Raw genomic sequence first — 22,340 nt, forward strand, 5'->3', positions numbered from 1 at the left:
CTGCTGCAATGGTGAAGAATTCCAGGTCTGATTTAAGAAGTCATGCGTTTGACACTTTGTTTCTGCCCACTTCCTCGCTGCGGGGCCTGGGGCTAATCTCTGCCTCCTGGAGTTGTCCAGAGTGTAAGTAAGGTATCTGATAGGCTGTATGCAGACATTTTCTTATCCCACTCGTTAAAACTCTCTTCTTCCCTTTGTTTTTCCAAAGTGAACCTTTTTTCACTTCCCAGGCCTATTTTCTCTCAGTGCTAACACTGGAATTGCAACGCTTAACCTTAAAACTGCAGGCAGAGCAGCAAATGGTGGGCATTGCTTCGACACCGAGAGTGGATCCTCCTCCGTGTGCCACTTGACACATTGTTTTGTTTGGGTTGGTTTTGCATCTTAAAATTCAGATTTGATGGGGAGGGCACGTTCTGCATGGAGCACTGGGTGTTATGCACAAACAATTAATCATGGAACACTACATCAAAAACTAATGATGTAATGTATGGTAATTAACATAACAATAAAAAATTTAAAAAAAAATAAAATTCAGATTTGATTCACACCGAAAAAAAAAAAAAAGCCTGTTTAAAGTGTACAGTTCAGGGGGTGCGTGGCAGCCTCTGTCCGTAGAGCATGCAATTCGATCTCAGGATTTTGAGTTCAAGCCCCAAGACGGGCGTAGAGATCACTTAAAAAAATAAAATCTTTTTTAAAAAGTGTACAGGGGGCGCCTGGATGGCTCAGTTGGTTATGCGGCTGCACTCAGCTCAGGTCACGATCCCAGGGTCCTGGGCTCGAGCCCCCCGATGGGCTCCGTGCTCAGCGGGGAGTCTGCCTCTCCCTCTGCCTGCCGCTCCCCCTGCTTGTGCTATCTCCCAAATAAATAAAATCTTTTTTTTAAAAAAGGGGGTACAGTTGAATGGCTTTTTATATTCACAAGGTTGCGCGTGCCACCATCACTAGGAATTCCAAGCGTTTTCAGCACCCCATCCTGCCCTTCCCCAGCCCCTGGAAGCCACCGATCTCCTTCATGCCTCCATGGATTTGCCCTCTGGACAATTCGCATACATGAAATCACACAATCTGTGGCCTTCTGTGTCTGGCTTCGTTCAGCGAGCCCCATGATTCTTCGAGATTCGTGGACATCACAGCGCGTGTCAGGACCTCGCCCCTTTTTACGGCGGAGGAACATCGCCTGGTATCCACCCGCCAGCTGGTGGGCATTTGGGCCGTTTCCACCTTTTGGCTGCTTTGAGTAATGCTGCTGCCAACATCTGCGCCCAGCGTGCGTGTGGACTGACCTATGTTTTCACTTGTGGCAGGCAGATCTGCAGGAGTGGAATTACCGGGCCCTACGGTAACTCCGCGCTTAGCTTTTTGAGGAACTACCAGACTGGTTTCCAAAGTGGCCGCACCGTGTTGCGTTTCCTGCGGCGGAGGGTTCAACGTTACCTGCCACCGCAGTGACTGTTAGGGCTCTCCAGGCACTAAGTCAGATGGAGCCCGGAGGCTGGTAGTAATGACCGCCAGAGAACTCAGCAGGTGTCTGCAGGGGGCGCGTTTATTTCAACCACAGAGGGGACCCACACTCCAACACCTCAGGGCACGCACAGCCCCAGGTCCTCACTTCCAGCGTCCTCCAACGCGGCCCTTCCCTGCCCCCTTCCGGCTGTAGGAGAAGAGGGAGAGGGTGTCAGGAAGGAAGGGCTCCCCCAACCTCTGAGATGGGACCTGCCCTCAATTCAGAAGTCTGCCCCCCCCCCAATTCCCGCTCTCCCTGCCCAGAGGAAGGGGCAGGCAAATGCGTCCTCTGGTGACTGGCTGGGGTGGTGTGGTTGATGGTCTGGGGCCAGCGCCCACCCATCTGCGGGAGCTGATGTTGGGAAGTGAGCTCAGGGTGTTCCCGTGGGAGCTGATGGCTGTTTAGGAGGATGGGCTGGGGGGAAGGGAGGGATGAGTGACGGAGAGTGGGTAGCATGGAAGACGGGCCAAGGCTGGGGTGAAAGAGACGCAAAGTGGGAGACAGGGATAGATGAACAGCGAGCAGGAGAAAGGGAGCAGGGAGAGGCAGAGCAAGAAACAGAAGTGACGCGGGGTTCTCAGCCTGTTGACATCTGGGGCAGAGGCTGTCCTGGGCACTGCACGGTGTGGAGGGGTGAGGGGAGCCACAGGGAAGGAGCGACAAACCCCAGAGTCAGAGGAGGCACACTTACAACTTCTGGGCGTGGCTGATGCGGTTGTAGAGCACGTTGATCTGCGCGGGAAAGAGGGAGATGCTGGGAGGACAGCCACGGGGACACGCCCGCCCGCCCCTGCCCTGCGCCGCCGTCCTCCCTGGGAGATGGGTCTCACCTCATACTTCTGCTGCTTCAGCTTCTCCATCAGGTCAAACTTCTCGGACTCGAGCTGGTGGATCCAGTCCGACAGTTCCTGGGCCTTCTCCCTGGTAGGGCAGACGGGCTGTCAGGGAGAGGGCCGGCCTCTCTCAGCCCAGAGAGAACCGCCCAAAGCCATAGGGCCAGACTCGGAGTGGGGCATCACGGCTGCCATTTCGTTAATATCCGAGGCCAAAATATTCAAAGTGAATGGAAGGAAAGGGTTTATTAATCTCTGCCCGCTGTCTCCACATTCAAAATTCCTACTTCCCTAAGGGAGAACATGTCATGGTTAAGGACCCACACTCTGGAGTCAGGAAGCCCTGTTTCAAACCCCAGCTTTGCCATTCTCTGGTTTGTGACTTTTGCCAAGTAAGAGGATCCTGTCTCCCTCTCCGTAAAACCGTGGCTGCCTGCTCTACACCTCTTCTCCCGTTCTTCCTTAGAAACAACATTTTGCGATAGGCCCAGTTAAAAAGTCACTGTCCCAAATCTCCCGTGCAGGTAGGGTGGCCAATGGGATGAAAACAGGTCTTTGGGTAGGGCTTCCCAGAAAGCCTTTTGTGGCTCTTTCCATGCAACTTCTTCCTGCTGCTTGGATGTGTTGGCTGGAGCCCCAGCAGCCTCATTGGACCACGACGTGATTCTGAGGATGGAAATATCGGGCTAAGTGTGGTGGAGCAGAGAAACAGGAGTCTGGGTCTCTGGTGATTTTCTAGAGTTTCATACCAACTAGTCTCACATTTCTCCTCTGTGGGAAAATAAGCCTCAGTATTTTAGGCTGCTATGAACAGGTGTCTTCACTAGAGACCAAACTTAACTGATAAAAATCTATCACACATAACTTATAAGATGTATAATGCAACATAGTAAACACTCAATAAAGTCAGTGTTACTGTTCACTTTATTATTATTAGCATTGCTTGTTTTGTCTTGCTAGCTACCAGCTTTCCACTGCCTTCTCTTCTGGGGCACATTTTTATTTGAAAAATGTTATAGATCCACATATGACCTTTAACTAATGAATAAAAGTGAGGTAACTGGACCTAAATATTAGTGGACCCAAGTTACGCATGGACGTGTGGGGGAGAACAGAGAAATAAAAGGAAAAGGGGGGAAGGAACACCAGCCAGATGTTACTTTATGCGGGGCCCTGTGATAACGTGCTCAGAAGGGAGAGCACATAGCGAGCTGGAGGCTGGAGCCATGTAAACGCCTCCACGAGCTGACCCTGACCCTGTGCATCTTTTCTTGCGAGCAGCGCCCTCACACTGGTAGTTTGAAATCCACATGGTGGGAATAGTTACATCATGGAAACTGGCAAATGCTACAGTTTTTCTGCCCCTGGAGAGCTGGCTGTTAAACATCTACCATCACACCTCTTTATAACACAGGCTGCTGCACCAGACTTCTCCAGCGTTCAAATCCCAGCTCTTACACTTGCAAAGCTGTGCAACCCTGGAAAGGTTACTTAACCTCTCTGTGCCTCAGGTCCCTCATCTTTAATAGGAGGATAATCATAGTATCTACCTCACAGGGTTGTAAGCCCTCCATAGGGCATGGCTGCTGCAGCCGCCACCACCACCACCATCAATTATCATCACCTCACTGACCTTTCACAGGAGTGTGAGGTAGATTTTGTTTTCATCATCATCATCACCTCACTGACCTTTCACAGGAGTGTGAGGTAGATTTTGTTTTCATCATCATCATCACCTCACTGACCTTTCACAGGAGTGTGAGGTAGATTTTGTTTTCATCATCATCATCACCTCACTGACCTTTCACAGGTGTATGAGGTAGATTTTGTTTTCATCATCATCATCATCACCTCACTGACCTTACAGAGGTGTATGAGGTAGATTTTGTTTTCATCATTATCATCACCTCACTGACCTTTCACAGGAGTGTGGGGTAGACTTTGTTTTCATCATCATCACCTCACTGACCTTTCACAGGTATATGAGGTAGACTTTGTTTTCATCATCACCTCACTGACCTTTCACAGGTGTATGAGGTAGATTTTGTTTCCATCATCATCACCTCACTGACCTTTCACAGGAGTGTGAGGTAGACTTTGTTTTCATCATCACCTCACTGACCTTTCACAGGTGTATGAGGTAGATTTTGTTTTCATCATCACCTCACTGACCTTTCACAGGTGTATGAGGTAGACTTTGTTTTCATCATCACCTCACTGACCTTTCACAGGTGTATGAGGTAGATTTTGTTTCCATCATCATCACCTCACTGACCTTTCACAGGAGTGTGAGGTAGACTTTGTTTTCATCATCACCTCACTGACCTTTCACAGGTGTATGAGGTAGATTTTGTTTTCATCATCATCATCACCTCACTGACCTTTCACAGGAGTGTGAGGTAGATTTTGTTTTCATCATCATCATCACCTCACTGACCTTTCACAGGAGTGTGAGGTAGATTTTGTTTTCATCATCATCATCACCTCACTGACCTTTCACAGGAGTGTGAGGTAGATTTTGTTTTCATCATCATCACCTCACTGACCTTTCACAGGAGTGTGAGGTAGATTTTGTTTTCATCATCATCACCTCACTGACCTTTCACAGGAGTGTGAGGTAGATTTTGTTTTCATCATCATCACCTCACTGACCTTTCACAGGAGTGTGAGGTAGACTTTGTTTTCATCATCACCTCACTGACCTTTCATAGGTGTATGAGGTAGATTTTGTTATCACCTCACTGACCTTTCACAGGTGTATGAGGTAGATTTTGTTTTCATCATCACCTCACTGACCTTTCACAGGTGTATGAGGTAGATTTTGTTATCACCTCACTGACCTTTCACAGGTGTATGAGGTAGATTTTGTTTTCATCATCACCTCGCTGACCTTTCACAGGTGTATGAGGTAGATTTTGTTATCACCTCACTGACCTTTCACAGGTGTATGAGGTAGATTTTGTTTTCATCATCACCTCACTGACCTTTCACAGGTATATGAGATAGATTTTCTTTTTATCATCATCATCACCTCACCTTTCACAGGTCTATGAGGTAGACTGTTTTCATCATATTCACCTCACTGACCTTTCACAAGTGTATGAGGTAGACTTTGTTTTCATCATCATCACCTCACTGACCTCTCACAAGTGTATGAGGTAGACTTTGTTTTCATCATCACCTCACTGACCTCTCACAAGTGTATGAGGTAGACTTTGTTTTCATCATCATCATCACCTCACTGACCTCTCACAAGTGTATGAGGTAGACTTTGTTTTCATCATCATCATCACCTCACTGACCTCTCACAAGTGTATGAGGTAGACTTTGTTTTCATCATCATCACCTCACTGACCTCTCACAAGTGTATGAGGTAGACTTTGTTTTCATCATCATCATCACCTCACTGACCTCTCACAAGTGTATGAGGTAGACTTTGTTTTCATCATCATCATCACCTCACTGACCTCTCACAAGTGTATGAGGTAGACTTTGTTTTCATCATCGTCACCTCACTGACCTCTCACAAGTGTATGAGGTAGACTTTGTTTTCATCATCACCTCACTGACCTCTCACAAGTGTATGAGGTAGACTTTGTTTTCATCATCACCTCACTGACCTCTCACAAGTGTATGAGGTAGACTTTGTTTTCATCATCATCATCACCTCACTGACCGCTCACAGGTATGAGGTAGATTTTCTTTTCATCATCATCATCACCTCACTGACCTCTCACAAGTGTATGAGGTAGACTTTGTTTTCATCATCACCTCACTGACCTCTCACAAGTGTATGAGGTAGACTTTGTTTTCATCATCACCTCACTGACCTCTCACAAGTGTATGAGGTAGACTTTGTTTTCATCATCATCGCCTTACTGACCTCTCACAAGTGTATGAGGTAGACTTTGTTATCATCACCTCACTGACCTCTCACAAGTGTATGAGGTAGACTTTGTTTTCATCATCGTCACCTCACTGACCTCTCACAAGTGTATGGGGTAGACTTTCTTTCATCATCATTACCTCACTGACCTCTCACAAGTGTATGAGGTAGACTTTGTTTTCATCATCACCTCACTGACCTCTCACAAGTGTATGAGGTAGACTTTGTTATCATCACCTCACTGACCTCTCACAAGTGTATGAGGTAGACTTTGTTTTCATCATCGTCACCTCACTGACCTCTCACAAGTGTATGGGGTAGACTTTCTTTCATCATCATTACCTCACTGACCTCTCACAAGTGTATGGGGTAGACTTTCTTTCATCATCATTACCTCACTGACCTCTCACAAGTGTATGAGGTAGACTTTGTTTTCATCATCACCTCACTGACCTCTCACAAGTGTATGAGGTAGACTTTGTTTTCATCATCATCATCACCTCACTGACCGTTCACAGGTATGAGGTAGATTTTCTTTTCATCATCATCACCTCACTGACCTCTCACAAGTGTATGAGGTAGACTTTGTTTTCATCATCATCACCTCACTGACCTCTCACAAGTGTATGAGGTAGACTTTGTTTTCATCATCACCTCACTGACCTCTCACAAGTGTATGAGGTAGACTTTGTTTTCATCATCATCATCACCTCACTGACCGTTCACAGGTATGAGGTAGATTTTCTTTTCATCATCATCACCTCACTGACCTCTCACAAGTGTATGAGGTAGACTTTGTTTTCATCATCATCACCTCACTGACCTCTCACAAGTGTATGAGGTAGACTTTGTTTTCATCATCATCACCTCACTGACCTCTCACAAGTGTATGAGGTAGACTTTGTTTTCATCATCACCTCACTGACCTCTCACAAGTGTATGAGGTAGACTTTGTTTTCATCATCATCACCTCACTGACCGTTCACAGGTATGAGGTAGATTTTCTTTTCATCATCATCACCTCACTGACCTCTCACAAGTGTATGAGGTAGACTTTGTTTTCATCATCATCACCTCACTGACCTCTCACAAGTGTATGAGGTAGACTTTGTTTTCATCATCACCTCACTGACCTTTCACAAGTGTATGAGGTAGACTTTGTTTTCATCATCACCTCACTGACCTTTCACAAGTGTATGAGGTAGACTTTGTTTTCATCACCTCACTGACCTTTACAGGAGTGTGAGATAGACTTTGTTTTCATCATCATCATCTCACCTTTCACAGGTATATGAGGTAGATTTTGTTTTCATCATCACCTCACTGACCTCTCACAAGTGTATGAGGTAGACCTTGTTATCATCATCACCTCACTGACCTTTCGCAAGTGTATGAGGTAGACTTTGTTTTCATCATCATCATCACCTAATGACCTTTCAAAGGTATGAGGTAGAATTTGTTTTCATCATCATCATCACCTGACCTTTCACAAGTGTATGAGGTAGACTTTCATCATCATCACCTCACTGACCTCTCACAAGTGTATGAGGTAGACTTTGTTATCATCACCTCACTGACCTTTCACAAGTGTATGAGGTAGACTTTGTTTTCATCATCACCTCACTGACCTCTCACAAGTGTATGAGGTAGACTCTGTTTTCATCATCACCTCACTGACCTCTCACAAGTGTATGAGGTAGACTGTTTTCATCATCATCACCTCACTGACCTCTCACAAGTGTATGAGGTAGACTCTGTTTTCATCATCATCACCTCACTGACCTCTCACAAGTGTATGAGGTAGACTTTGTTTTCATCATCACCTCACTGACCTCTCACAAGTGTATGAGGTAGACTTTGTTTTCATCACCTCACTGACCTTTCACAGGAGTGTGAGATAGACTTTGTTTTCATCATCATCATCTCACCTTTCACAGGTATATGAGGTAGATTTTGTTTTCATCATCATCATCACCTCACTGACCTTTCACAAGTGTATGAGGTAGACTTTGTTTTCATCATCATCACCTCACTGACCTTTCAAAGGTATGAGGTAGAATTTGTTTTCATCATCATCACCTCACTGACCTTTCACAAGTGTATGAGGTAGACTTTGTTTTCATCATCACCTCACTGACCTTTCACAGGAGTGTGAGGTAGACTTTGTTTTCATCATCACCTCACTGACCTTTCACAGGTATATGAGGTAGACTGTTTTCATCATCATCATCTCACTGACCTTTCACAGGTATATGAGGTAGACTGTTTTCATCATCGTCATCTCACTGACCTTTCACAGGTGTATGAGGTAGACTGTTTTCATCATCTCACTGACCTTTCACAGGTGTATGAGGTAGACTGTTTTCATCATCTCACTGACCTTTCACAGGTGTATGAGGTAGACTGTTTTCATCATCATCTCACTGACCTTTCACAGGTGTATGAGGTAGACTGTTTTCATCATCATCTCACTGACCTTTCACAGGTGTATGAGGTAGACTGTTTTCATCATCTCACTGACCTTTCACAGGTGTATGAGGTAGACTGTTTTCATCATCATCTCACTGACCTTTCACAGGTGTATGAGGTAGACTTTTGTTATCCCAGCCTCATTTTACCAGTAAGGAAAGTGAGGCTCAGAAAAATTACATAACGTGCTAAGATCACACAGCTGGTAAGTGGTGGAGCAGGTGCTGAGCTTCGGTCCCCCTCACGGTGCTACCTCTGGGGCGGTGGGGGTTTCTGACTTTATGAGTCATGCCCAGACCAGAGAACATCAAGCTACCAATGAGGCCCCAGAAGGAAAAGCCCTCTGCACCCTTCCCTCTGGCGGCTTATCACAAGACATGGGCTGTCCTGTGAATGGGACGTAAAGGGGCAGATAGGGTCCCATGGGGTAGAGACTTGGCTGGAAAGTTCTCACCAGCATGTCTGGCTTTAATTCACATAAAGATGGGGCCTGCCTGAGTTTCCAGGGGACATCAATAGGTCAACATAATCTCGTAACTTTTGGTGAGCCATCTTCTCTGGCTTCCCACCATATTACTTCCCAGACTCTACAGGTCATGGTACCCACAAAAAGTGGGTCCTATATCAGTGACGTTTCCCAGGGAAGACAACAGAGGCCCAGAGAGGGGGACACACTTGTCCAAAGTCACACAGCACCAGGGCTCAGACCTGTGCTTCTGCCCTCCCAGAGCTGGGTAAGAGTCCCCTTATCTTGCCGTCTTTCAACGGCCCCCTCCCACCCTGAGCCCCCATCCCACCTACCGGAGCTGGTCTTCTCCCATGTGGTCGATGTTCAGAGGCTTTTTACGCTCACTCAGGATGCGCACTTTCATCTCCCGACCTGTCTGGCGCTTACCGCGTTTTTGTTCTGCCTGAGGGTAGGGAAAAGGACATACTGAACTGTGGGATAGATCAGAACACAGGGGGTTCCTCCCCACCTTGTCCCTACACCCGGGAGTCCAGACCCCCCCAGCCCCTCCTCCCTCAGACCCAGGAGTCCAGGACCCCCAGGTCCTCCCCCCTCAGACCCAGGAGTCCAGCCCCCCAGCCTCCTCCTCCCTCAGACTCAGGAGTCCAGACCATCAGCCCCTCCTCCCATAGACCCAGGAGTCCAGCCCCCAGCCCCCACCTCCATCAGGAACCAGAAATCTAGGTCCTCAGTTGCTTCCTCCCTGGGAACATAGACCTTAGGTCCCAGCGGGCTGAACTCACCTTGACCAGGTAACCCCCAAAATGGGCTCCCATATTGGATAGAACCTTCTTCTTTTTGGCATCATCCTCAGCCCGCTTCTTGGCCTCCTCTTCCTCCTTCCGCATCTTCTCCTCCTGAGGGAAGAAGGGTGTTAACCCCAAGGCCTGTCCCACCCCCTGCAGGGAAGGGGTCTGAGATGGGGATGTGGGAGCTGAGTGAAGCAGGGGTCAGTCAGACCCAGTGCATGAGACAAAGTCAATGTCCAAACAGGCAAAAACGCAGACGTTCTGCTCCTGACCCTTCCAGGCCTGGCTGTGTGACCACCTGCAAGTCCCTTCTCCTCTCTGAGCCTTAATATCCCCCAAGCAAAACTTTTAAAATGGGAAAGGAATATTCCTGCTTTTTTCTGCATTCCTCTAGTCTGAATGGCCAATGCTGAGCGTTGCTGGGTGGCCTCAGTGCAGATACTCCCCCTCTCTGGGCCTTCGTCTGCTTTATTCTCATGAGACAAGAATAACGGCGTCAGAGGATGCAGGAGGGTGACCGGTGATGGGGGTGGGGGACTTGGAGTACTGAAGCGGCTGCTGGCCTTGAGTCTGAGGACGAGGTTCTAGAATGTCTACTGAAGGCAGCCCCACGTTCCAGAAACAGTGGCTTGTCCAGACCAACTCCTGTCCCCACTGAAAGCGCTGGTGAGGTGGGTATGACAGCTCTGGCATGTCCAGCATGCCCCATCTGAATTAATCTCCTATCACTGCTGAAATTTGCAAATTTAATAGCTTAAAACAGCACAAGTTTGAGGAGCCTGGGTGGCTCAGTTGGTTAAACATCTGCCTTCAGCTCGGGTCCTGATCCCAGGGTCCTGGGATGGAGTCTCGTGTTCAGCTCCCTGCTCGGTGGGGAGTCTGCTTCTCCCTCTCCCTCTGCCACTCCCCCCACTTGTGCTCTCTCTCTCTCAAATAAATAAATAAATATCTTTTAAAAATTGGCACACGTTTATCGCCTTACAGTTCTGCAGGTCAGAAGTCTAAAATGGGTCTTCTGGGCTAAAATCAAGGAGTGAATAGGGCTGGTTCCTTGTGGAGGCTCTAGGGGAGAATTCACTCTCTTGCCCTCGCTTCTAGGGGCTGCCTGCCTCCCTTGGCTCCAGGCCCCGTCCTCCGTCTTCTAAGCTAGCAGAGAAGGATCCTCAAACATCTCTGACTCTGACCGTACAGCTTCCCTCTTGCAAGGACCCTTGTGATAACACGAGGTCCATCTGGATAATCCAGAATCATCTCCCACCTCAAGATCCTTAACTTAATCACAGGCACCATCTTTTGCCGTGCAAGGCACCATATTCATAGACTCTGGGAATTAGGATGTGAACATCTTTGGGAGACCAGTACGATGTCTACCATGTCACCCAACTCCTAATCTTTAAAAGTGATTCAAGTGGGCCACTCCTTGATGCCAAGGCAGATCATGTTTCCAAAGCCTACACCAATGGGAGCATTCTCACCAATCTCCTACAACTAGCCAGCAATTCACTACAAGATGGACAGGTGGCCAATCTGAACTCATCCCAGAATGATGTAGAAGACAGATAAAAGAGGACTGATAGCCAGAGTTGTTGGTGGTCACTTGCCACCCCTGCCTGAGAAGAAGGTGTCCAGTAGGGTGACTGACCATCTGGTTCACCTGGGACTGATGGGATACAGCATTTTCAGGACTCAGACCAGGAACATCCCGGGCAAACTCACGATGACCTCATCACCCCAGTGTCCACAGAAAGATGGGCCCAGGGATAGGAAGAGAAAAGCTGGGTCTTTGTAATCTTGAGTTCCTTGATCCAGCCATACCTGAAACAAGTCACACTCTACACTTTTTTAGTCATATGAGCAAATAAAATGCTCTTTCTGCTGAATCCAGTTTAGGTTGGGGTTTCTGTCCCTTCCAACTGAGAGATCCTTGAATAATACAGCGCAAGGACTTTCTCAGGACCATAGAAAAGATCATGAATGGGAAATAGAGCATCCAGCTGAAGAAGAAACATTTGGTCTCGCAGGGCAGGGGAGGCACCCACCGCCAGTTTGGCCTGACGCTCGCGCTCCTTCTCAGTTCGGAAGCGCTGCTGTTCAGCTCTCTCAGCCCGGCGCCGCTCCTGCGGAGGGGAGAAGAATGAGGGGTTGCAGGGATGCCCCCTCCCCAAGGAAGTCAAGAGCAGAGATGAGCAAGTTTGAGTGTGGCCACCAACTTGGACAAGTTCCCAGATGATTCAGCCTCAGGTCTGTACTGGACAGGAACCATTGCCAGACCCAGGACGGCACGGGGTGAGGGAGGAATCTGCAGAACCCCACCTCCCTCCACTCACAATGCGCTCTTTTAGAGCAATGAGCTCCTCTTCCTCTTTCTTCCGCTGTTCAAAATGCACGTCAATGAGCGTCTGCAGCTCCAGCAGATCTTTCTCCATGCGCTTCCGGTGGATGTCCTGCAGGACGAAGGGTGGGGGCCGCGTCATTCCCAGGCAGTGCGGAGGGCCGGGCCCCCACTTGTGAGCCCTCGGAGACATGTCGCGGCAGGGCCCTTGCCGACTTGGACCGTTTAGGGGACCGGGGGCCGCTGTTCGCGATGTTCCCAGCAGGTGGCACTAGTGGCCCATGCGGTCCATTTTAGGGGACTCCAAAAGAAGGGAGAAGCCAGGGGCGCCTCTTCCTAATTTGCACAAAGGCACCTGGGGACTGGGTGTCCTTTACTTACATCGAAGTCCACACGTTCCCCTTCTGGGATCTTCGGGGGAATCAGGGGAGGGACCACAGGCCTGATGGGTGGAAAGGGGAAAAGACTGAGCAGCCTGAGCTCCCTGATGGAGGGCTGTCCAGTGTGGCAGCCAGCTTCAGGGCACCTGACAGGGAGCTGGTCCGAATCGAGATTCTATGGGCTGTCTGTGAAACACGCTGGATTTCGAACGCTTGGCTCAAACAGAAAAATGTAATATATTTCACTAATGTCTCCTATCGATTACATGTTGAAATGATGAAATTTCAGATATAACGGGTTGAATTAAAAAAATGCTATGAAGATTAATTTTTACCTGTTTTGTTTTACTTTTTAAAGTGCAGCTTGTAAAAATACAGATATTTTTACATATGTGGCTTGCATTAAATTCGTATTGGGTGTTGGTGCCCTAGGCCACACCTACATTCGAATTCTCTGCTTTTTAAGACAGCACTGTCCGTCGCCTGATTTGCTTCCGACTCCTCTAGCTGTCCCATCTCTGTCTCCTTGTCCCCAGAAAGCCCTTTAAAGAGTTTCGCCCTTTTATTTATGCATAGGAAACTCTCACGATCCACGTCATTCAGTCCCGTGACTTCGATTATCGTCAATTACCGAGGATGCACCACCTCTGTCTCCAGCCCAGACTCTCTCCGAGATCCCTGACTCGGGTTAACGGGTGCCTCCTGAACATTTCCGGCATTCTCACACACCTTGCCTCCACGGAGCCCGTCAACTTCCCCAAGACGGAGTGGTGGCTGCACCACCCCTCAGGTTCTCAGCCCAGACCCTCACCTCCTCCCTCCCCTTGCTCCAACAGCAAGTCCTGGCCTCTTCGCCTAGGCATCTCCCCAGTCTGTTCCCCCTTTCCCACCCACGCCCCCTGCTCAGCTCAGGCCTCAGCCCCTCCCCTGTGAACCTTTATACCAGCCTCCTCCTGGCCTCCCAGCCTCAGGCTGTCCACCTTCAGTTTATCTTCCTTCATGACGTTAGCTCAGAGCTCACCCTTAAGACAAAGTCTAAGCAACTCAGCATTCAAAGCCCTTCTCCATCTGGCCCCAGTCAACTCCTCCAGCAACTTCTCTCCTCCCTCACAGACACACACCATATTTCATGGTTCCCTGGCTATGTCATGTGCCTTTGCACCCCTGGGCCTTTGCATATGCTGTTCCCTCTGCCTGCAATGCTCTTCTCCTGATATACTGCATCCCCAGAGGCCTTGCCGCCTCCAACAAGCCTTCCCTGATCCCCCTTGCTCTCTCTCAGATCTGATCCAATGCCTCCTCTGCTCAAAACCCTGCGCAGACCCACCCCTTCTTGCACTCTACGCTCTAGCCACAATGAAATTGGCACGACTGCCCATATCAACCCATAGAACTCTGCTTCTAGGTTTTTTTCTCATGCTCAGATTGTTGCCTCCTTGCCTCTTCAAGCTTTGGCCCCAGTGTCACCTCCTCCAGGACCCTCTGCCCCCACGAGCTCTCATGGCCTCCACAGATCTGCCTAGTACAGGACCTCCATCATCAGAATGAGCTGTGTCTGTATCTGCTCCCCGAAAGAGTGGTCTAGATCCAGCCACTGCACCGTGCGCGCTCCCCACAGCTTTCTCCTCTACAATATCCCTCCCACTTCCTTCAGCTAGTGAACTCCTCATCCCTCGGGACTCTGGTATCACCTCCCCTGGGAAGCCTTCTGTGACTGCCTAGGGCAAGCATAGGGCCCTCTTGTGTGCTACCATCACTGTATTTGGGTCTGTTTCACCAACAGAGCAGATGGGATCTGACTCGCCAAATGCCGTGGGAAGTTCTGTGGACCATTTGCTGAAAGAAGAAATCACTGTCCTTTCCTGTTTCAAGTGCCCCACTCTCCTTTTCTGCCTTTCTCACACCGTATCTCTGGGGGTAGGGGATATATTTAGGAGGATGTGATTGGGACCCTCCCCCCAGCCCTCTAGGATCTCACCTTGGTTTGGGGCGCTCCTCTTCTAGTGGGGAGATACAAAGAGATAATTAGCAAGAGTTCATGGGGGTGGGCCTGACACACCCAGAGGAGGGAACCCCCCTCCAAGCCACAGCCCCCAAGAGCAGCTCTGGGGGAGAGGCATGAGTGGGGGGAGAAGAGGGGAGAAGGGAAATCAGGGTGGCTGTAAAGGGGGAAGAGGGTCACATGCATCAGATATACATTCAGAACTGGTGTGGGGATCCCCCTCCCACTTCTCTGGGAACTCAGGGGTCCAAACCCCCCAGACCTTCCTCCTTCTACATACCCAGAGCTCCTGCTCTTCTCCATTTACACCTAGCACTGCAGGGTGTCCCCAGCCCCTCCCCTCTGGGGACACAGGAATCCAGACTCTCAGGGAGAGCCCCTTCTGCAACTCAGGCCCCAACCTTTGAATGTATATGGAGGGAAAAAAATGACAGGGTCGGGGGCGAAGATGGGGGCGTGCCTGTTGGCAAACATCCAACCCTTCTACAAGTATTCCTCCAGGTTGGGGAAGAAGGCTTGGGTGTCGGTCTCTTTAAGAAAGAAGGGAAAGGGTTAAAGCCTCAGCGAGGCGATTTCCCTTCGTGGACACCAGAGGGCGCGCGAGCTCTCCGGGGCTTAAAGGACCGGGCCGGGGCGGGTTGCGGGGGCGCAGGGGGTCCTCGCAGGGGCCAGGGCCCGAGGAAATCCGGCTCGAGAAGCGAAGCAGCCGCGGTTACCTCGCTCTGCCACCGGCTCCGGCTCCTCGGCGGCTGGGGAGGAGGAGGCAGGGGGAGAAGCGAGGATGGGGGAGCGAGGGGGAGCGGCCAGGCCGGGGCGTGGGGGGCAGAGAGGAAAGAGAGGGGAGAGGCTGTTAAAGGACCTGAAGCCGGGGCGGTCGGGAGCCCAGTGCCCGCCGGCCCCCCCGCCCCCGCCCCCTCCCCACCCGGCCCCGCGGGGCTGCGTCCGGCTGCAGACCTCCGGGGGTCAGGCCTCACCTTCCTCCTCCTCCTCCTGCTCCGCAGCCTCCTCTTCTGGAAAGGGGGCGGGGGCAGAGAAGGCAGGGTTAGGAGCCCCGCGGGGGGGGCCGCCGGCCGTGCGGAGAGGGCACGCGAAGGGCGCCGCAACCCCGGAGGGGGGACGCGGGGGCGGCGGGTGACCCCGCTGTCCTCTCGCCTCCCGCGCGCGTGTCCCCAGGCCGCCGAGGCCCGCCCACTGCCCACTCACCTTCGGGCTGCTCCCTGAGGGCAGGGGTGGGAAGGAAAGGGCGAGAGGGAGGGTTAGACGTGCTGGAGGTGGGAGAGTGTCCCACCTCTCCACGCCCCCAGCCCTCCCGCCAGCGCCACTCACTCCTCATATTCCTGCTCCTCGGTGTCCGACATCCTGTGTGACCTGAGGACCAGAGAACACGCGAGTGAGGTGCGGGCCCGGAGGAGGAGGGGCTGGGGGCCAGAGTCCCGGGTCTGAGGGAGGAGGGGGCTGGGGGCCAGAGTCCCGGGTCTGAGGGAGGAGGGCTGGGGGCCAGAGTTCCAGGTCTGAGGGAGGAGGGGCTGGGGGTCTGGACTCCTGGGTCTGAGGGAGGAGGGGGCTGGGGGTCTGGACTCCTGGGCCTGAGGGAGGAGGGGCTGAGAGGCTGAACCCCTGTGTCTGAGGGAGGAGGGGCTGGGCGCTGGACTCCTGGGTCTGAGGGAGGAGGGGCTGGGGGCCTGGACTCCTGGGTCTAAGGGAGGAGGGGCTGGGGGCCTGGACTCCTGGGTCTGAGGGAGGAGGGGCTGGGTGTCTGGACTCCTGGGCCTGAGGGAGGAGGGGGCTGGGGGCCCTGGACTCCTGGGTCTGAGGGAGGAGGGGCTGGGGGTCTGGAATCCTGGGTCTGAGGGAGGAGGGGCTGGGTGTCTGGACTCCTGGGCCTGAGGGAGGAGGGGCTGGGGGTCTGGAATCCTGGGTCTGAGGGAGGAGGGGCTGGGTGTCTGGACTCCTGGGCCTGAGGGAGGAGGGGGCTGGGGGCCCTGGACTCCTGGGTCTGAGGGAGGAGGGGCTGGGGGCCTGGACTCCTGGGTCTGAGGGAGGAGGGGCTGGGGGTCTGGACTCCTGGGTCTGAGGGAGGAGGGACTGGGGGCTGGACTCCTGGGTCTGAGGGAGGAGGGCTGGGGGTCTGGACTCCTGGGCCTGAGGGAGGAGGGGCTGGGGGCCCTGGACTCCTGGGTCTGAGGGAGGAGGAGGGGCTGGGGGTGAGGACTCCTGGGTCTGAGGGAGGAGGGACTGGAGGCTGGACTCCTGGGCCTGAGGGAGGAGGGGCTGGGGGCCCTGGACTCCTGGGTCTGAGGGAGGAGGAGGGACTGGGGGCTGGACTCCTGGGTCTGAGGGAGGAGGGCTGGGGGCCAGAGTTCCAGGTCTGAGGGAGGAGGGGCTGGGGGTCTGGACTCCTGGGTCTGAGGGAGGAGGGGCTGGGGGCCTGGACTCCTGGGTCTGAGGGAGGAGGGGGCTGGGGGTCTGGACTCCTGGGTCTGAGAGAGGAGGTAGCTGGGGGCCTGGACTCCTGGGTCTGAGGGAGGCGGGGCTGAGAGGCTGAACCCCTGTGTCTGAGGGAGGAGGGGCTGGGCGCTGGACTCCTGGGTCTGAGGGAGGAGGGGCTGGGTGTCTGGACTCCTGGGCCTGAGGGAGGAGGGGGCTGGGGGCCCTGGACTCCTGGGTCTGAGGGAGGAGGGACTGGAGGCTGGACTCCTGGGCCTGAGGGAGGAGGGGCTGGGGGCCCTGGACTCCTGGGTCTGAGGGAGGAGGAGGGACTGGGGGCTGGACTCCTGGGTCTGAGGGAGGAGGGCTGGGGGCCAGAGTTCCAGGTCTGAGGGAGGAGGGGCTGGGGGTCTGGACTCCTGGGTCTGAGGGAGGAGGGGCTGGGGGCCTGGACTCCTGGGTCTGAGGGAGGAGGGGGCTGGGGGTCTGGACTCCTGGGTCTGAGAGAGGAGGTAGCTGGGGGCCTGGACTCCTGGGTCTGAGGGAGGCGGGGCTGAGAGGCTGAACCCCTGTGTCTGAGGGAGGAGGGGCTGGGCGCTGGACTCCTGGGTCTGAGGGAGGAGGGGCTGGGTGTCTGGACTCCTGGGCCTGAGGGAGGAGGGGGCTGGGGGCCCTGGACTCCTGGGTCTGAGGGAGGAGGGGCTGGGGGTCTGGACTCCTGGGTCTGAGGGAGGAGGGGCTGGGGGTCTGGACTCCTGGGTCTGAGGGAGGAGGGACTGGGGGCTGGACTCCTGGGTCTGAGGGAGGAGGGCTGGGGGTCTGGACTCCTGGGCCTGAGGGAGGAGGGGCTGGGGGCCCTGGACTCCTGGGTCTGAGGGAGGAGGAGGGGCTGGGGGTGAGGACTCCTGGGTCTGAGGGAGGAGGGACTGGAGGCTGGACTCCTGGGCCTGAGGGAGGAGGGGCTGGGGGCCCTGGACTCCTGGGTCTGAGGGAGGAGGAGGGACTGGGGTCTGGACTCCTGGGTCTGAGGGAGGAGGGCTGGGGGCCAGAGTTCCAGGTCTGAGGGAGGAGGGGCTGGGGGTCTGGACTCCTGGGTCTGAGGGAGGAGGGGCTGGGGGCCTGGACTCCTGGGTCTGAGGGAGGAGGGGGCTGGGGGTCTGGACTCCTGGGTCTGAGAGAGGAGGTAGCTGGGGGCCTGGACTCCTGGGTCTGAGGGAGGTGGGGCTGAGAGGCTGAACCCCTGTGTCTGAGGGAGGAGGGGCTGGGCGCTGGACTCCTGGGTCTGAGGGAGGAGGGGCTGGGGGCCTGGACTCCTGGGTCTGAGGGAGGTGGGGCTGAGAGGCTGAACCCCTGTGTCTGAGGGAGGAGGGGCTGGGGGTCTGGACTCCTGGGTCTGAGGGAGGAGAGGCTGGGGTCTGGACTCCTGGGTCTGAGGGAGGAGGGGACTGGGGGGCCCTGGACTCCTGGGTCTGAGGGAGGAGGTGGCTGGGGGCCTGGACTCCTGGGTCTGAGGGAGGCGGGGCTGGAGGCCCTGGACTCCTGGGTCTGAGGGAGGAGGGGCTGGGGTCTGGACTCCTGGGTCTGAGGGTGGAGGGGCTGGGCGCCTGGACTCCTGGGTCTGAGGGAGGAGGGGGCTGGGGGCCTGGATTCCTGGGTCTGAGGGAGGAGGGGCTGGGGGCCTGGATTCCTGGGTCTGAGGGAGGAGGGACTGGGGTCTGGTCTCCTGGGTCTGAGGGAGGAGGGGGCTAGGGGCCTGGTCTCCTGGGTCTGAGGGAGGAGGGGGCTGGGGGCCTGGACTCCTGGGTCTGAGGGAGGAGGGGGCTGGGGGCCTGGACTCCTGGGTCTGAGGGAGGAGGGACTGGGGTCTGGACTCCTGGGTCTGAGGGAGGAGGGGGCTGGGGGCCTGGACTCCTGGGTCTGAGGAATGAGGGGCTGGGGTCTGGATTCCTGGGTCTGAGGGAGGAGGAGCTGGGGGCCTGGACTCCTGGGTCTGAGGGAGGAGGGGCTAGGGGAGGAGGGGCTGGGGGGCCCTGGACTCCTGGGTCTGAGGGAGGAGGGGCTGGTGTCCGGGCTCCTGGGTCTGAGGGAGGAGGGGCTGGGCGCCTGGACTCCTGGGTCTGAGGGAGGAGGGGGCTGGGGTCTGGTCTCCTGGGTCTGAGGGAGGAGGGGGCTGGGGGCCTGGACTCCTGTGTCTGAGGGAGGAGGGGGCTGGGGGCCTGGACTCCTGGATCTGAGGGAGGAGGGGCTGGGGGCCTGAACTCCTGGGTCTGAGGGAGGAGGGGCTGGAGGCCAGAGTCCTGGGTCTGTGGGTGGAGGGACTGGGGTCTGGACTCCTGGGTCTGAGGGAGGAGGGGCTGGGGGCCAGGACTCCTGGGTCTGAGGGAGGAGGGGCTGGGGGCCTGGACTCCTGGGTCTGAGGGAGGAGGGGCTGGGGGCCAGGACTCCTGGGTCTGAGGGAGGAGGGGCTGGGGGCCTAGACTTCTGGGTCTGAGGGAGGAGGGGGCTGGGGGGCTGGACTCCTGGGTCTGAGGGAAGAGGGGCTGGGGGCCTGGACTCCTGTGTCTGAGGAATGAGGGGCTGGGGTCTGGACTCCTGGGTCTGAGGGAGGAGGAGCTGGTGGCCTGGACTCCTGGGTCTGAGGGAGGAGGAGCTAGGGAGGAGGTGCTGGGGGGCCCTGGACTCCTGGGTCTCAGGGAGGAGGGGCTGGGGTCTGGACTCCTGGGTCTGAGGGAGGAGGGACTGGGGTCTGGTCTCCTGGGTCTGAGGGAGGAGGGACTGGGGCCTGGACTCCTGGGTCTGAGGGAGGAGGGGGCTGGGGGCCTGGACTCCTGGGTCTGAGGGAGGAGGGGGCTGGGGGCCTGGACTCCTGGGTCTGAGGGAGGAGGGACTGGGGGTCTGGACTCCTGGGTCTGAGGTAGGAGGGACTGGGAGGCTGGACTCCTGGGTCTGAGGGAGGAGGGACTGGGAGGCTGGACTCCTGGGTCTGAGGGAGGAGGGTCGGGGGCCCTGACAGGGAAAGGCTCTGGGAAGTGTGGGGGGGGCACAGGCCCAATGCTGCACTCCTGCCCCTCCACCACCACAGCTGTCCTCTTTTGTCTTATGACATGTGCATGGGAATCTGATCTGAGTGGGGATTAGGAGAAGGTATTTGGGAAGGGACTGTGGCCTGAAGACAATAGCTGCCCCACCCCCCAAAGGCTATTTCGGGGGGATGTCGTACATGGTGAAACAGAGGACATTTCCTAAGAAGGGATTCAAGGGAGGAGGCTCCTGGGAGAATTAGTCACACCCGCTCCCTCTCACACACACCCCCCCCCCCCCGGGCTGATTATCTTCCCACCTGTCCCCTCCTTGCCCCACCACCCACAGCCTTGGAGGAGGTTGAACTCATCAAGAGCAGCCCTGTCCATAGACCTCATCCTGACCCCTACGTAGACAGCACCCCACCTTTAAGGTCCCCAGGACCCACAGTACCCAGGTTAAGAGCACCCCTAAATCCCGAGACCCCAATTGATGATGCCCCTGGTTTCTGGGGACAAGCAAGTCCTCATGTCTCCAGGTTCTGAGACCCCCAGTTCCTGAGACTCCAGACTCTGGGCTGAGACATCCTCAGATCTTGATGCCCTAGGTCTTGACACCTACATTCTGAAGCCTCAGAATCTTGAGACCCCAAAACCCAGATGCCCAAGCTCAGAGGTGCATTCATGATGCCCCGAATTTTGACACCTCCAGTCATAAGGCCTCAGACCTGGAGACCTCAATTCTCAAATCCCCAGAGGCTCCCTGTCCTGACCCCCAGACCATCAAACAGCTAAGCCCAGAAACCCCCAATTCCTGAGATTCCCTCAGATCTCAGACCTCTTCAGTCTGAAGGTATTATATTCTGGGACACCCCAATCTTGGCACCCCAGACTCTGTAACTCCCAAATCCTAATACCTCAGTCCTCAGTCCCTGTGAAGTCTGAGTTTCCCCGGAATTCAAGCCTTCATTTTGTGCCCCGTCCACCTCCATAGTCCTTCACACCCCTCCTGTCCTCTCCCCCAAGTACAAAGTCCCTGGGACCATTACCTAAGGCTGGGTCTGCAGAGTCAGTGAGCGGCGGGACAGAGCCTTGCGGACCGAGCTGAAGCACCCCCAAGCACCCTGGGGTTTATAGCGGAGCCTCGGCCCCGCCCCCCAGGGGCGGGGAGGGCCAGAGAATTCCTTTCTCCAACCTAGAGTCCCAGCTCCGAGGCTGCCCTGCCCCCACTCTGGCTCCACATTCAGGATCCTGGCACCTCCTGGCTGCTTGGGGACCCCTCCACCCCATCAGCACTGCCTTGAACCCAGGCTGGGTCAGGTGACCTCCAACCTCTGGGCGCCCCACCTCCCTTCCAGCAGGCTGCACTCTATGCTTTGAAGTCCCTGTGCTCAGCACACAGTAGGTCCTTGGAGAATATTTATTGACAAAAGGAGTAGAAGGGGCGCTTTCTCTTATATGGCTCTGGTTCCGGTCTCTCTGTCTCTCCGACACTGTCCTTCTTTCCTTTGTCTCTGTGATTCTCCATCTGTGTGTCTCTGTCTCCCCCTCCCCACCCCCACCCCTTTGTCTGCCACCAGGATTCCACCCTGGTGACAACAGGCGCTAAAGCGGGGAAGCAGGTGTGGGTCGGGGGAGGGGAGAGGGTGTGGTTTCAGGCCTGCTCGACCTCACACTCCCCCACCTCCATCTGACACTGATCTGTTTTGGGATTCCTCCCCACCCTTTCCCTGCCACGCCATGACCTTGAACTCTAGGGGAGCCAGCCACCCCTCCTGCCTCTCCGTGTCTCTGTCTCTCACTGTCTGCCATCTCTATGTCTATTTCTGGGCATTTCTCTGGGGGTTCTCTCTGGGTCTGTCTCAGGCTCTGTCTGCATCTCTCCGCGTCTGTGTCTTTCACTCCCCTTGTCTCCCCGTGCATTTTTGTCTCTGCATTTCTGTAGGTGAATCTGCCCCTCTCGGTATCTGTCTATTGGTATCTGTCTGTGACCCCGTTTCTGTCTCTCTTTGTCTCTGGATCCGTGTCTCTATCTTTCTGTCTCTTTCGGGGGCATCCTTCCCCATGTCTCTGCCATTCTCCCTCTTTGGGTCCCTATTTCTTTCTTTCAGTGGTCTCTGGGCTTTTGGTATACATCTGCCTCTCCATTGTCCCTTTCTTTGCACATCTTTCTAGGAATCTCTGTCTTTTCTCCCTCTCTGTGGGTCTCTGGCTCTCTCTGTGT

The 22,340-nt window shown here is 54.4% G+C and overlaps 1 protein-coding gene across 2 annotated transcripts; it reads right to left on the reverse strand.

The window, feature by feature from the left end:
* Positions 1–1,531: 1,531 nt before the first annotated feature.
* On the reverse strand, positions 1,532–21,207 carry TNNT1 (troponin T1, slow skeletal type). Of its 2 annotated transcripts, XM_078063236.1 has the most exons (13): positions 21,166–21,207; positions 15,873–16,037; positions 15,644–15,679; positions 15,386–15,418; positions 14,646–14,667; positions 12,669–12,729; positions 12,283–12,399; positions 11,995–12,072; positions 9,950–10,063; positions 9,500–9,609; positions 2,341–2,431; positions 2,202–2,242; positions 1,532–1,657 (listed from the first exon to the last, which is right to left on the reverse strand). In XM_078063236.1, exons 2-13 carry the CDS (start codon positions 16,000–16,002, stop codon positions 1,612–1,614), a joined length of 879 nt encoding a protein of 292 aa, XP_077919362.1. In that variant the 5' UTR covers positions 16,003–16,037; positions 21,166–21,207; the 3' UTR covers positions 1,532–1,611. The 2 variants fall into 2 exon arrangements, with proteins under 2 accessions (XP_077919362.1, XP_077919363.1); XM_078063237.1 differs by lacking the exon at positions 15,386–15,418.
* Positions 21,208–22,340: the final 1,133 nt, after the last annotated feature.

The sequence above is a fragment of the Halichoerus grypus genome, chromosome 15, assembly GCF_964656455.1.
Source record: "Halichoerus grypus chromosome 15, mHalGry1.hap1.1, whole genome shotgun sequence".
Lineage (NCBI taxonomy): Eukaryota > Metazoa > Chordata > Mammalia > Carnivora > Phocidae > Halichoerus > Halichoerus grypus.

Excerpts from the sequence above, each read along its gene's own strand:
- TNNT1 (XM_078063236.1), bottom strand. The coding sequence starts at position 16,002 with ATGAGGAGTGAGTGGCGCTGGCGGGAGGGCTGGGGGCGTGGAGAGGTG. Across the intron at positions 15,419-15,643 it reads GCAGGAGGAGGAGGAGGAAG|CCGCCGAGGAGCCGGAGCCG; the intron begins GTGAGGCCTGAC and ends CCTCCTCCCCAG. Across the intron at positions 1,658-2,201 it reads ATCAGCCACGCCCAGAAGTT|CCGGAAGGGGGCAGGGAAGG; the intron begins GTAAGTGTGCCT and ends CTTCTCCTACAG.